This window comes from Notolepis coatsorum (genome assembly GCF_963971535.1).
Source record: "Notolepis coatsorum genome assembly, chromosome: 20".
NCBI classification, from domain to species: Eukaryota; Metazoa; Chordata; class Actinopteri; order Aulopiformes; family Paralepididae; genus Notolepis; species Notolepis coatsorum.
The window spans coordinates 65668525-65684588 of NC_140184.1; the positions used below are offsets into that span (position 1 = coordinate 65668525).

The following is a 16064-nucleotide window of genomic DNA, read 5'->3' on the forward strand; positions in this document are numbered from 1 at the left end:
GACATTGAATGAGATTGTGTGAATTCTTCTGAGGATCCTATTTTGCCAAGGAAATCCGGTTCTAATATACTTCAGGTGAAAGGAGCTTGCGGAAACAGCAGAACGAAGCGTTTAACCCCCATGGTCGATTGAAATAGTTCCTACTGACCCTTTATCTGTATTGACTTTGCCTAAATGGTATTGTCGCTGTGTAGCTGTCACGCGTGATTAAACACGCTACTTTGAAAATCGTTTTTGCACCTTAGTAACCGTTGAATAGATAAGGGATTGTAATGGTACGGCGGCAGAAAGCTATTAACTGGTGATGACAGCTTGGCACGTGTTAACCGGGGTGATAGTGCTGGAAATGGCTTGCGTCTCCCACTGTATTGGATGTCTTTATGTCAATTAAATCTGTAATGAAGCCCCTCTGACACAGTTCTATTGTGTGACGCTATGGGATTCTCCAGAACGGAGTAGAAAAGGCAACGGTACCAGCTGTGCTATTGCCTGCTGATAGAGGCGAGGGGTTAACCAGACATGGTAGGCTGTAGCGCACAACGTCGATCTGATTCAGTGGAGCAGAAAAGCGGAGAAAACAGCAGTTTTAGTGACTCTGCGCCACAAAACACCAAGAACAGTTCCTTCTGGGTATTACATAGATCAGAACACATTTGTTGTAGCACAGTTAATGAATGAATGATTTGGCAGAGGCCTGTGTGTTGTCATAGCATAGTATTTCCCGTGAAGAATAGAAACAGCTTGGTTAATTATTACTGATTTCTTTTTTCGTTGTTTTTATTTTTTACACGCCAGACGCCTACTAGAGGAAAAAACGCACGCACGCACTGCACGCACTGCACGCACGCACGCACGTACGCACGTGCGCGCACGCACGCACACACACACACACACACGCACACACACACACACACACACACACACACACACACACACACACACACACACACACACACACACACACACACACGCACACACACACGTTTCTGAAGAATCTTATTTCATTTTCAGGTGCATGCTGAGGAGATTTCTGGCAACAATGGCTATGTAGAGCTCTTCTTCTGTGCCAAGAAACTGGACGACAAGGTAAGCCTCATCAAGTTGGAAACAGAGACGTAATCCATGCAGTATTACATACCAACACGGTCTCCTCAGAAAAACAACCACAAGAAAGAAGGTACATAATGTATACTATGTCATAGCCAAGTAATATATTTTTGTCTTGTATAAGTAATATATTTATGTTTCATATCCGCAAAAGTCCAAAACCAACACAGCGACCGAGAGTCAAACCAACAATGATTGTGGTGACGGGTGAGTGCTCTCACCACTAGACTAAGCCACCCACCCATCCACCCTGTCACAAACACAGCAATACTATGATTATGGTTTGTTTAGGTTTATGGTTAAGATATAAGGTTAGGGTTAAGGTTAGAGTTAGGGTTAGACGGTCATGGTTAGTTTAAGGTAACAGTATGGTTAGGGTTAGGGTTTGGGGCGAGGCAATCGGAAAAGTGTGTCTCCGTATAGTCTTGAGCTAAAGGCACTTGCCTCCCATCCGTTCCCCAGCAAGGGAGCTCAAATGTATTCTATGTACACATTGTACATTTTCGTAAATATGTCAATATATTACTCATGGCTATAATATAACATACAATATGTACAGTGTGCGATCCATAGCATCATCTTTGGGTGAGCCCCGTCGTTGGGGGGGGGGGGGGGGGGGGGGGGGATGGGGGGGGTGCGCGGCGCGCCTCTCAGCGGAAAAAAATGTGTAGGTGGGTTTTCCAGCAAACTCACCACTCTCGCTGCCGTTGAAGTCGTAAGGGCTGCTACCACATAGTAGTACTTGGTGGCATCCGCGGTAATATTCCTGAGAGCGAATTGGGCTTCGCGCGAACCAAGCGTTGGCACTCTGCGCAGCTTGAGTGAAACTGCGTTCAAAGTTCTGCGATCTGCGTTCTGTTGTTCAGTTGACATGTTCGATATAATCTCCGAAATATGTCCAAGGGTCACAAATGTAGGAATGCAGTAATGATAGCGTAGACGGAGTCGTGTTCCGATGCAAAAACACTAGTTTATTACGCACGCTACTGTCTCACAAACAACACTTCCATTCAACTTTCACTGTCTCTCTTTATCTACGTCATCCCCCGCTAAGGGTCATGGGAGATGTAGTAAACACCACAAAAGGCTAGAATGCCGTGAATTATGTCCCAGTAAGTAGCCACTACACGCAAATCATTAATCATACATCCAAAATAGCATACGTTTATTATTATACACGATGATGATACAGCTCCCAGGGGAGCTTTAGAGACCCCCAGGGGAGCTGATGTCTGATCTAGGGGAGCTATAGCTCCCCGGGCTCCCCTCTTGGATCGCACCCTGAATATGTACTACCTTTTTCATATTTTACATATTTTAAGCAAGATCGGGCTGTACATATACATATGTAACGCTTGTTATTCATTTTGCCACGTGAAAAGGATTTAATTCAGGTGGCAAAGTGGGGGGTATTTAACTTGGGAGTGAGTTTACACCAAGGGGTGACCATTGCAAGGTTTCAATAACATGCATTTTATGGCTTAGTGGTCCATTCACTGCATTATCCTCCCTTTCCACTGCAAGAGAAGATGAACAGGGGTTTCTGAAGCTATTCAGCCTAAGCCTCTGTGGGTGGCTGTATGTGTGTACGCAGCGTCGTCTTCTAACACCCGAGTGTATATGTTTTAGATACATGCTTTTCTGTGTGTGAGGCATGAAGCAGTGCTCTGTGTGCCCCCTCACATAGCATCCTAGCATGCAGCTCTGTGTGCCCCCTCACACAGCATCCTAGCATGCAGCTCTGTGTGCCCCCTCACACAGCATCCTAGCATGCAGCTCTGTGTGCCCCCTCACACAGCATCCCAGCATGCACCACTGGCCCTGGAGCTCAGCGGGTATCAGTTCTTTCCCATCATAGCAACAAACCAGACCCAAATGCCTCCATGCTGTTCCTCCCACTCTCTCTCTCTCTCTCTCTCTCTCTCTCTCTCTCTCTCTCTCTCTCTCTCTCTCTCTCTCTCTCTCTCTCTCTCTCTCTCTCTCTCTCTCTCTCTCTCTCTTTCTCTCTATCTCTCCACTCTCTCACATATACTGTATATTTCTATTGAAATATAAAACTTCCCAGTTCCCTCACCTCTCAGTGTGTCCCCCCTCCCTCTTTCTTTGCCTTTAAGCTAAACTCTTAATGGACTGCATTTTAAAAGTACATGGTATATCATACTTCTATCATTCTGAATGATAAAAGTACCAGTCCAGTGTTTGCTTGTGCCTGTCGGATATCACCATGCGGTCACTCAGAAACCACTTGACATACATAAAGTCATAGACGACAAGTTGATAAATGTTCATGACTTTATGTATGCAAAGTAATTTTTGAGGGGCCATGTGGTGATATCCACGATCCATCCTTCAGAACTCTGAACTCAAGAGTCAGCGCAGGAAGCAAGGGAAGTCTAATCTAAACGTAATGGTCTGAGAGTGAAGAGAGCGAAGAGAGCAAAGATAGCAACGACAGATTAAGTAGCTTGACCATGAAAGGAGATACAGGGGGAAAAACGCATTATACTCCAAAGAAAAATAGTGGCTGAGGTTTCTCCAGCAAACACCACAGAGGAGGATCATTTGTAATGCATTTATCAAGCCCCGCCCTATTTTCTTGATCCTCCAATCGCAACTGTCATTTCCCTTGCGGGCGGGGCTTGAGATAGGTCAAGTGCATGCATTTGAAGTGCATTGTTCAAATGCATCAAGAAAAGATGGCAGGGTTTGAGATAGGTAAATTGAGAGCTTACTCTCACTGTAATAAGATAAGATAAGATATTCCTTTATTGATCCCCTTGGGGAAATTCAAGAAACTGAATCCAAGGGGCGGGATATACACTGTCAGACAGACGTATTGCCCAGAGGGCTGTGCCATTTCAGTCAAACAGTTTGTGTGTCCAGTCAGTTTTTGTCAGTTTTAAAGGGACGCAGGGGGATTTGTCCTTGCTGGGGGTGCTGTGTGGCACTGTGTGTGTAGCTTAAAGTCGGCCTCTCATTGTTTTATTGACCTGCTTGTCACTGAGATTGCAGAGCCTGCGAGTGAAAGACCTTAACTCTCTGCCAACGGTAATTACATTGAAGGAGAGCTATAGACTTACATACTGGAGAGAGACTGAGACATTGAGACACAGAGAGGGAACAGAGGAAGGGGTTTGGAAATAGAATATTTTAATAGAAAGAGATGGTGAGAAAGAGAGAGAAGAGATATGAGAGGGAGGGAGAGAGAGAGAGAAGAGAGGGTGAGAGAGAAGACAAAAAAGAGGGAGAGAGAGAGAGTAGACAGAAGAGAGGGAGAGAAAAGATAGATAAGAGAGAGAGAGAGAGATAGAGAGAGAGAGAGAGAGAGAGAGAGAGAAGAAATAAAATAGGGAGATAGAGAGGGAGAGAGAGAAAATAGAGGGAGAGAGGGAGAGCGTCGACAGAAGAGAGGGAGAGAGAGAGAAGAGAGATGAGAGGGAGAGAGAAGAGAGGGAGAGAGAAGAGAGAGGGAGAGAGAGAAAGGAGAGGGAGAGGGAAGAGAGAAAACGGAAGAGAGGGAGAGAGAAGAGAGAGATAGAAGACAGAAGAGAGAAAGAAGACAGAAGAGAGGGAGAGAGCGAGAGAGAGATGGAGGGAGAGAGAGAGAGAGAAAGGAGATGGAGTAATGGGAGAGGAAATGGCTGAGAGGGTCAAAGGGTTACATGTTGACCTCATGTTGACCGCAAGCCCCGGTTTCTTTTTTCTCCGCCTGAACAGTGTTTTCTTTTCCCGTTTACCAGACATTTTGTCCGTTAAATCGCACATAGGGTTGATAGGTACAATTACATTTGACAGGAGGATCTGTTTTGTTACCTGGCCTAATTATTAGAGCCACATTGCTAACACAAAATGACCGGATGTCGCAATTTCACGGTGACATCAGCTGACCTGGTCCGTGGCACTAAAGCTAGTTTTTTGTCATTTTGTCATTTCAAAACTGAAAATCCCCAGCTTCAGCAGAGAGAGAGAGAGAAATTGTTATTAGAACAGAGACATAGAGGAACCGAGCCTGCAACGTACCACAGACTAAGCTAGGAGCGATCTATTAATAGTCCATTCATTTCCCTATAGCTACAGGAGATTCCCGGTGAGATGGGAGCAGCCGGAAACCCGACACACGCGAGAGGAGCCTATAGGGGACGTCAGCGTTTTTCAAACAGATTCATTACAAAGCTACAATCTTCACATGTGATCTGTCTGCCATTAGCAATGACTTTGAGGATCCCATTACTCTGACAACTGTGGTTTTAAGGTAGAGCTGGTCTATTATCCACATCATCAAGACTTTCCTTACTATGGAGGTCCACGATGACAGTCGCTTGACTATGACAATTATTCGAATGGGGATACAGGTTGATGGATGCGTAAATCATACACTTAAAGGAAAACGACTACATTACACGAGCAGTTACCCAACCCAACCTAATAAACTGTGTAACAAATAAAGTTGTGGTTATGATTTACAGAGAAACCATAATAACATACTGTATACACGCACGTCTTACTAACTACCGTGGCTGCAATTCTGAATGGCTCGTTTCAAGACACTGGGTTCTTGTCACAGCTGGACTGCAGAAAAGGCACAATGCACATATTTAACATTTTCTCAGTGTTGGGACAAATACACAGGACAAGGCCACTTTCCCAACAGGTCCCATTTGATTAATGACTCAGATGACATAGATAGATGCTACTTATCGACTGAGATTTAAATGTTGATAGACGGCTTCTGATGCCCATCAGTCCACTGGCTAGAGGCTGCCATGACAACCAAACAGGGAGCTACATCTCTCGCTCTCTCGCTCTCTCTCTCTCTCTCTCTCTCTCTCTCTCTCTCTCTCTCTCTCTCTCTCTCTCTCTCTCTCTCTCTCTCTCTCTCTCCTGTCCCTGTGGAGATGTATCAGGCTACTCTAATGCTGCCAGAAATGTGACATTAAATACCTCACTGTGCTCCCTGTAGGCAAACGCACGCACGCACGTACGCACGCACGCACGCACGCACGCACGCACACACACACACACACACACACACACACACACACACACACACACACACACATACACACACACACACACACACACACACACACACACACACACACACACACACACACACACACACACACACACACACACACACACACACACTCACACACACACACACACACACACGCTGTGTGCCTAATAATTTTCTACCCTGAAGAATCAATTGACCCAAAGGAGCTGTGACCGCCCTGCCCTCAGGACCAGGAGTTGAGGCTCCATCCTCTATATGTTAAAGTGGTTGTTTCACATCCTCCTCCTAATTCCACATGTCACAGCAGACTACATACAGTATAGGCACTGAATGTATAGGAGATTTTTTTTACCAGCAAGAGGAATTCATTAGTTCTTAAATTTCCCCCTCTTTATAGATATGTGTGTGTGTGTGTGCTGCTGAGTCTCTTGGGATATAGTTTAAATAAACAGATCGCACCACTTATTTATTGCACCGTTACGTTTCAAGCGCCCACTGCTCTTCATCAGACTGAGGCCCCGTTTAGACGGAAACGCTAGCAGGTGAATCCGCAAAAATATTTTTTCGGATGTGCCTTTCGTTTATACGGAAACGGCGTTTTTACGGGGTGAAACCGCAAAAAAGTGAGACTACCTTCCAGGGTGGAATTCCTAGAAACGCAAAAGCTTTGCGCTCTCGTCTAAACTGTTCAAACGTATAAATCTGATAAAAACGATGACGAAAGGTTTGTCACGGCTCTGGTCGCGCATACTGCTTACGTCACAGGTAGCAGGTATGCGCCAGTAGCCGAGACGTAAACAAAGCAAGTATGTCTGACTTATATCAACGGAGATCACCTGAAGGCTACATTGGCAGTACTTTTAACCCTTTCACTGCCACACGACAGAAGGTTACCCCTTTACTATCACACAACCGGCTGTCGTGTGGCAGTGAAAGGGTTAAATACACAAGAATCTGTCCCGCGGCGTGAGTGGACCCACTGTCTGTGAGTGACTCTGCTTTGGTGCAATCACATTCCCCATCCACAGTCTGCGAATCAGAGGCAGAGTAGGGCGGGTCTTCACAGCACGTCATGTGACATATGCGCCAATCGTGTGACAGCGGGTCTCCGTCATTACAGCGTCGTCTGCACGGAGAATTCCACTCCAAAACGCTCGTCTAAACGTAAAATTAAAAGTGAAACCGCAAGATGACTTTTGCGGTTTCTGTTCACAAAACGCTCGTCTAAACGGGGCCTGAGTCAGGCTGAGATGAACAGCAGTGGTGCTCCAAACGGTGCCATGAATAAATGGACCTTGGAGTCCTGCCGCGTGCGAACTGGCTATTATTTATTTATTTATTTATTTATTTATTTATTTATTTATTTATTTATTTATTTATTTATTTATTTATTTATTTATTTATTTATTTATTTATTTATTTATTTTTATTTATTTATTTATTTATTTATTTATTTATTTATTTATTTATTTATTTATTTATTTATTTATTTATTTATTTATTTATTTATTTATTTATTTATTTATTTATTTATTTATTTATTTATTTATTTATTTATTTATTTATTTATTTATTTATTTATTTATTTATTTATTTATTTATTTTCGTTCAGTGTTGGCCCAATTTTGGCTCAGGACCTGCCCTCTTCGGTTGTCCTGCTTCAACATGGCTAATACACCACATCACGTTTTCTTCTGACATTTTCACGATTGACCATAATGCATCATGGTATTTTTTATTTCGCTTTTCTATGTGTGTGTGGTAGAAACTGTCTCCCCCTCCCCAACATTACGATACCCTCCCTTTGTGTCTTCCTGTGCAACACCTACCCTCCCCCATTCCGATACCCCCCCTTCCTGTCTTCCTGTCTAAACACCCCTCCTCCCCCCTTCCGGTCACCCTACCTAAGCATCGTTCCCTCTCCCTTTGTGTAACGGCCCCTCCCATTGTGTAACGGCCCCTCCCTTCGTGTAACGCCCCCTCCCTTCGTGTAACGGCCCCTCCCTTTGTGTAATGCCCCCTCCCTTCGTGTAACGGCCCCTCCCATTGTTTAATGCCCCCTCCCTTTGTGTAACGCCCACTCCCTTCGCGTAACGCCCCACTCCCTTCGCGTAACGCCTCACTCCCTTCGCGTAACGCCTCACTCCCTTCGCGTAACGCCCCACTCCCTTCGCGTAACGCCCCACTCCCTTCGCGTAACGCCCCACTCCCTTCGCGTAACGCCCCACTCCCTTCGCGTAACGCCTCACTCCCTTCGCGTAACGCCTCACTCCCTTCGCGTAACGCCCCACTCCCTTCGCGTAACGCCCCACTCCCTTCGCGTAACGCCTCACTCCCTTTGCGTAACGCCTCACTCCCTTCGCGTAACGCCCCACTCCCTTTGTGTAACGCCCCACTCCCTTCGCGTAATGCCTCACTCCCTTCGCGTAACGCCCCACTCCCTTCGCGTAACGCCCCCCTCCTTCGCATAACGCCCCACTCCCTTCGCGTAACGCCCCACTCCCTTCGCGTAACGCCCCCCTCCTTCGCGTAACGCCCCCCTCCTTCGCATAACGCCCCCTTCCGGTCTACCTGGTCACCTTTCCCCGCCCCCTCCAAGTGTGTATAAAGAGACGTATAAAGTGTTTATAAAGACGAATCTAGGCCTGACAGGATTCTCCTGGCCAAATACGTCAAGTCCTCTAACCAAACTCCTGAGATAAATCGTATTCGATTTATCATGTTTTAGCAAATGCATTGTGTAACAACCAAGATGATTTGACCAAGCGAATTCTTACCTCTCCGGTTTCCACGACATGTGTCTCCTTATGCTACATCATTATTGGAATGGAATTTTGAAACCTATGGAACCCGTTCTAGTGACTGCTTTTTTATACTGTGTGATTTTATGTTTTGTTTGGCTTATTTCTGTATGTACACTTGACATGACTGTAAATGAGGGAAACCTCAGTTGCCTTTCGAGTTTAAATAAAGGTTTGAAATGAAATGGAAATGCAGATTTTCAAAAAGCAGATCCCAACTAGTAACAACACACTGCTCCCTTTCCAGCCTCTGTCCGCCAACAAGATTAAAGGAAATGTTATACAAATGTTTACTTATTAAACGCAAGTAAATACTTAAAAACTGTAATAACTATTTTCGGACAGTATTTTTCACATTTTCAAAACATCTTATGACCACCTGGTCTCGTTGAGTCATGGTGTCCTGCTCAAACAACCCTGTGCCACCAGCGGCCAGTCTGTTGTTACTCCATCATTTATTTTCTTCGTTGACAAAACCTGGCCCATGTTTTAGTTCTGCCTATTTTATAAACCTACTGTAGGCATTTCAATAGTATTTTCTTCAGCAAATCTCTTAATTACATTCCTATTGTGATGTCAGAACAGTATTGTGTTTGTAGGTGAAGTATTTACCTAACTATTCAACAATCAGGAAATGCCAAAGAGAAAGTTGTATGTATTGTAGTTGAAATCTTGTAATCCATGCCCAAAAAGAAGAAATGTTTTCAGCGAATCTCTTAGTTAAAGGTCCCATGTCTTGCTATTCCTTGCACTATTTGGGCAACTTTACACAATTCCTGTGAGTCTATGGAACACATCTGTAAAGTTGTTTAAAAAAAATGCATTGTTTTGTATTTCTAATGAAGTACTCAAAAGCATAATTCTTCTACTTCAGGATTTCAGGCTGTTTTGGCCTGGCTCCGCCCACACAGCGTGATACATACGAGAGAGAGCGAGAGAGAGAACGAGCAAACGAGCGAGAGAGAGAGAGAGCAGTGATGGGCAAGCTACTTGGAAAATGTAGTAAGCTACACTACAAGTTACCCTCGATTAAATATAGCTCAACTACAATGGAAGCTATCCCCAGATAAATGTAGCAAGCTACACTACAAGAACATGGCAAAAATAGCTAACTACATCGGCACTACTTTTTTTTTATTTTTTTTTTAGTTTATGATCAAGTTTCCACCAAACAAATAGGCAGGCAAAAAAAAGGTTCAGTTTGATTGTTTATTAGAAAACTGAAACAAGCCCTCGGTCTGGCTTTTTGGGTCATCCTTTTAACATGAACTTGTATTATGTACAAAATGTTAATAAAGTATGAGGAAAGAACTGTGGAAACGTAATAAATAAAAGGCAGTGAAACAATAATCAAATAAACACCAAAATATATACTCTCTCTATTGGAATGGAGACTTTTCAGCACAGGATAAACTGCCCACTTTATCAACCAAAAACACACTTCTTCAATATCTGAATTTTAACTAATAATAACTGTCTTACTGCATTTTACTATTATGCTACCATGTCTATACTACCACCAACTATGCTAATATGTCTATACTACTACAGTATGTACTCAGAGTATAACACTCAAGCTCGACACTGCTAGACAAACAATACTACTTATCCTTGGCTGCTAGATATGTACCACTCCTGCTGACTTGTTGTACACAATTTGTAAGTTGCTTTGAATGAAAGCGTCAGCTAAATGACCAAATGTATTTAAATATGTAACTCACAAAACATTCCATGGCCCCAAAATCATGTGGGGACCGTGTGGCTCCCGTGACTTTCGATTCTCTTATCGCTGCCAGGTTTTTCCTACAGTTGCGCAATAACGTTAGCGTTACCATGTAGCCATGGCAGACTCTATTTGATTCCTTAAGGGCTCGAAATTGCCTGGGTTTTGGTAATATGCTCCCGAAATGCTCCCGCTGTTTGGCTACTTCTAAGTGCAGTGAAAACTACTTGAATGCTTTAGAACCTAGTCATTGATTTAGTTCAGGGTGAGCTAAAATTAGCCGCGGAGCTAACGCTAGCTAACGTGAGCTAACGCTATTTAATCAAGCTCACAAAGAGAGATAAACAGCTGACAGCGGATAGTACAGGTACAAATACAATAAAACAGCAGGTGGGGGCTGTTGTGTAAACCTTGTACTCTTTAGTTCACATATAATAAGAGACGGAGTGTTTGTTTACTAGTCTGTTCACTGTAAGACAGGAAGTACCATGGTGCAACATACAAATGTGTCCGTGTAGCAACACAAGCCAATACCTTATAGGACAGGGGCCCGGGGAGGGAGCTCTGTGTGTGTGTGTGTGTGTGTGTGTGTGTGTGTGTGTGTGTGTGTGTGTGTGTGTGTGTGTGTGTGTGTGTGTGTGTGTGTGTGTGTGTGTGTGTGTGTGTGTGTGTGTGTGTGTGTGTGTGTGTGTGTGTGTGTGTGTGTGTGTGTGTGTGTGTGTGTGTGTGTGTGTGTGTGTGTGTGTGTGTGTGTGTGTGTGTGTGTGTGTGTGTGTGTGTGTGTGTGTGTCTGTGTGTGAGACAGAAGTCAGAGGAATAACGACCTGTTATTCAATAGATTAAATTAGTTTAAGAATAAAAAAATAAATACATTTTAAGAGAATCTCAAATACATTATTTTATTTAAGTGTAGGCTATAGTTAATGTTTTATTTTTTACAGTTTTTGTATTTTTCTGACATGGGGGCTCAACAATAAATGACAATCAGAAATGTCAAGTTGCATGTTGTTATTCTAACCAGCTTAGACCACTATGCTCTGCATCTTCTGGCCGCCTCAGACCTACTCCTATCCAAGCTCCGGGAGGGTCATCAAAGAGAAGTCGCCTATTCTCAGTCCTTGCCCCACAATGGTGGAATGAACTACCCACCCCAGTTAGGACAGCCGAATCACGTCCAATCTTTCGCCGTCGACTAAAGACGCACTTCTTCAACCATTATCTGAAGGAAAAAAAAAATCCAACCCTAACTAACCGTACTGTCATGCACTTGTCCTAATAAACTAACCTACACTGTAGCACTCAACACTTTGATGAACATTGTTGCTCAGCTGATAGAGTTGTGCCCTTCCTGATGGCTTGTCGTACAGAACTTGTAAGTCGCTTTGGATAAAAGCGTCAGCTAAATGACTAAATGTAAATGTAAATGTAGTTCTGTTGCATTTCCAATTTATTTATGTAAATTATAAATTGATCAGGTATCGATAAGGGAATCGATAAAGAATCGAATCGATAAGCAGAATCGATAATGGAATCGTATCGATAAAATCCTATCAATTCCCATCCCTAGTGGGGACCCCCCCTGGGGGTCCTGACTGACCCACAGGTTGAGAACCACTGCTCTGATCTTTTCCCTCTTAGTGTATTTATGTTAGTTTGTTTTTTCTTTTCTCCACCCCCATAATATTGTTCATTTTCTGCCTACAGTGAAACATGATAGCAGCTATCTGTTAGTTAAAGCTGTTGACAAAAAGTGCACTAACTTGTGTGCTGTTTGGGAACAGTTGACAATGTTTATGTAAAGCTTTTCATCAGCTCACCTGAATATGTGTTCTCAAGTTAGTGCTGGGCGTGTGGGAAGTTGAGAGCAGCTTCGTTTTTGGCTGACACAATAAACACCTAAACACATATGTTTTAGGCGTTTTTTCAGTCAAACTCATAAATCTTTCCAGATAGGGCCATGGAGAGGCATTGTTGTTATTGACATCATCTTCATCAATGCCATCAGCCCTGGAAACATCGAATCCCTCTGCCATTTCGCGCGGACTGGTTCATTCATTCATTCAGTGGTCTGTGTTTTGATTTTCACTTCCTGATTTGCGGAGCTGGAGTGGCATGTCCCGCCCTATCCTGCCTCTGATTGGCCTACCCATAATGTTTTGGCCTAACCATACCCAATCGTGAGTCGTCATACTCATATCTAAACCAACCAACCAATCATAGTGGGTTTTCTCCGGGGAGTTTTTTTTTCTCAAAAATCTTGATTTAGTCTGTTTCTCCGGATAGTAGCGTGTAGCGTTTTGCTCACGCTACGTCACTATTTGATTCAAAAAATAGCTGCACTACAGAGAACGCTACTTGGTTCAAAAGTAGCAACGCTACCATCACGCTACTGAGAAATGTAGTTAAGCTATGTAGCGTTGCTACTTGTAGCTAGCTACTGCCCATCACTGAGAGAGAGACAGAGACAGACAGAGAGAGGGAGAGAGAGAGAGAGAGGAGAGATGCGTCCCGAAAACACACACACACAGTTGGGTTTGTGTGTAAATGCTCCGACGAGGGAGAGCGAGAGAGGAGAGATGCGTCCCAAAAACACACACACACACAGTTGGGTTTGTGTGTAAATGCTCCGACGAGGGAGAGAGAGAGAGAGGAGAGATGTGTCCTGAAAACACACACACACAGTTGGGTTTGTGTGTAAATGCTCCGACGAGGGAGAGAGAGAGGAGACATGCGTCCCAAAAACACACGCAGTCGAGTTTGTGTGTAAATGCTCCCGTTGCTCCGTATCCGTCTCTCCCTCTCTCTGTCGGCACCCGCACAACCCGTTTGAGGAAGTAATTCCACTCGCTCTGTTGTTGAACGAATTTGATTGTGGGCGGTGACTACAACCAGTGCCTTATTCACGTCAGCAAAACAGTCAAATCAGAACGGCTTAGGTTGCTTTCACACAGGGGCTGTTTGGTCCGGACTATCGGACCAGAAGTCGATAGTCCGGTTTTTCGGGTTTGTGTGAATGCGCAGTCGAACTCGGTCCGCGGACCAAACACGCGAACTCGGTCCTCCAAAAAACATAGGTCTCGGTTCGCCTTCATCGGACCAAACGCGGACCAAACGTAGTCAGTCACCTGATAAACTGCATCTTGGGTAGAAGGAACACCGCAGCTTATTATTATTATTATTAATACCGCAGTGCGCAGCACACTGCATCTATCTATCTATCTATCTATATATCTAACTGTGCATCTTGGGTAGAAGGAATAAGAAAAAAACACGGCTTATTATTAATACCGTGGCGCGCGGCATTACAAGCACACTGTGTAAACATGTCTCGTGGACAGACTTGGGTGATCCGCTGATCTGGAGTCAGACATGGCTCGCAGTCCACACACGTGCGCGCGCACACACGGGCTCGCAGCCACACACACATTTCCACTCATTGCCACGCCTCTGCTACTATCACGCCTGCTCACGGCTACGCAGTTTGTGTATTTCCGCATTTCACTTTCTGAAGGGGAGGGATTTCCACTCTCCATTGTGTCCAATAGACGAGCGCCCTTTTCGACCGCGTGACATTGTTCAGAAAGTTCGGTGCGCTTGACAAATTGCTATGTGAATGCAGACGAACCAAATGAAGAATGCAACAATGTTGCAACTTCACCACCAGAACCGCACCGAGTCCACCAAAACTATATGTGAAAGCGACCTTAGTTGAGTGAGGGAGGATCTTGTGAACTCGAGACTAGACTGATGAGTCAAAATGACGATTAGCGACACAGACCACATTGATTTATACCCCCATTGCTAGGAAACAATGCTAAACACTGGAAAAGGCCATTTATAAAACACAGGACCTTTAAAACAAGATTGTGCCTATAAGGAAGCTTTATGTTTATACATGACAAGGCTTTTGTATTGGGAACATGTTTGTCTATAGTGGCGACTCGTGTCCCTCTAGTGGTCAGAAACAAGTTATTGCAGCTTTAACAAAAACTAGTAGGATCTGCCAACATTTTTAGGTTTTTCTTCTCAGACCTATTATAATGAATACCAGTTTCAAAACATAAACAACATTCTTTGCGTGCAAATTCTACAAATGTCTATAAAATTCTGAAATGTTAACTGGTGACTGACAATTTGGGATGGTCATATCGCCCACTCCTCAACCCAGTAGATCTGACTGTCATTTCTATTTCTCTAGGACCTCTTCAGTAAGTCAGACCCATTTTTGGAAATATATCGAATCAATGATGATGAAACAGAACAGCTTGTGCATAGGACTGAGGTAAGCCCTCCATCCACCCCCCCATCCATACATCCATCCATCCCTCCATCCAACCATCCCTCCATCCATCCCTCCCTCCCTCCATCCATCCATCCATCCATCCATCCATCCATCCATCCATCCATCCATCCATCCAACCAACCATCCCTCCATCCATCCCTCCATCTATCCTTCCATCCATCCCTCCATCCATCCATCCCTCCATCCATCCATCCATCCATCCATGCTCCCATCCATCCCTCCATCCATCCCCCCATCCATTCCCCATCCATCCCTCCATCCATCCCTCCATCCCCCCATCCATCCCTCCAAGCATCCCTCCCTCCAAGCATTCTTCCATCCATCCCCTCATCCTCTCCCTGTTTCTGCCTGCCCATCATTTTACCTCTCTCTCTCTCTCTCTCTCTCTCTCTCTCTCTCTCTCTCTCTCTCTCTCTCTCTCTCTCTCTCTCTCTCTCTCTCTCTCTCTCTCTCTCTCTCTCTCTCTCTCTCTCTCTCTCTCACTTTGTATGTCATTGTCAGTTTCAAATGTTTCTCTTCTTTCAATAGGTCATTAAAAACAACCTGAACCCCGTATGGGAGCCCTTTAAAGTGTCCCTCATCTCCCTGTGCAGCTGTGACGAGGACAGAAAGCTTAAGGTGAGATACTGTGACAAGGACAGAAAGCTTAAGGTGAGATACTGTGACAAGGACAGAAAGTTTAAGGTGAGAGACTGTAACAAGGACAGAAAAATTCCCAACGTTCAATTTGTCCAAAATGGTCGGCTTTCGCAACCAAAACAATAGTAAAACAAAAACAAAAATCGATCTAATAACACTTTAACCTATTGGTAAACTAACGTATTGATGATAATATACATTATAACTGCTGTTGTGACATGGTTATGATGTTTATACTTGAATACGCTTGACAAATAAAACAATACTTTTGTCAAACAGTCTGGAGAGATTGATTTATGACATGATGTCATTTTGGGACCGGTACCGGTCTCGTCGGGCTTAAGAGGTTAAGGTGAGAGACTGTGTGGTAGATCCTTGAAGACGAGTGGTGGTCCAGGTGTTATGTGAATTACCGTTGTAGGATAATAAGTCTCTGGATACTTCTTAATTACAAAGCTTTATTTCAAATTAAGG

At 44.1% G+C, this 16064-nt stretch overlaps 1 protein-coding gene across 1 annotated transcript in view; it reads left to right on the plus strand.

The window, feature by feature from the left end:
* The window catches only part of cpne7 (copine VII), a gene marked incomplete at both ends in the record, with an annotated part of 210175 nt that overhangs the window by 121574 nt on the left and 72537 nt on the right, over positions 1 to 16064 (plus strand). Inside the window, 3 exons of the mRNA XM_084337136.1 lie at positions 1012 to 1086; positions 14847 to 14930; positions 15480 to 15569. Coding sequence (XP_084193262.1) covers positions 1012 to 1086; positions 14847 to 14930; positions 15480 to 15569 — 249 coding nt within the window. The remainder of the gene's footprint in view (positions 1 to 1011; positions 1087 to 14846; positions 14931 to 15479; positions 15570 to 16064) is intronic.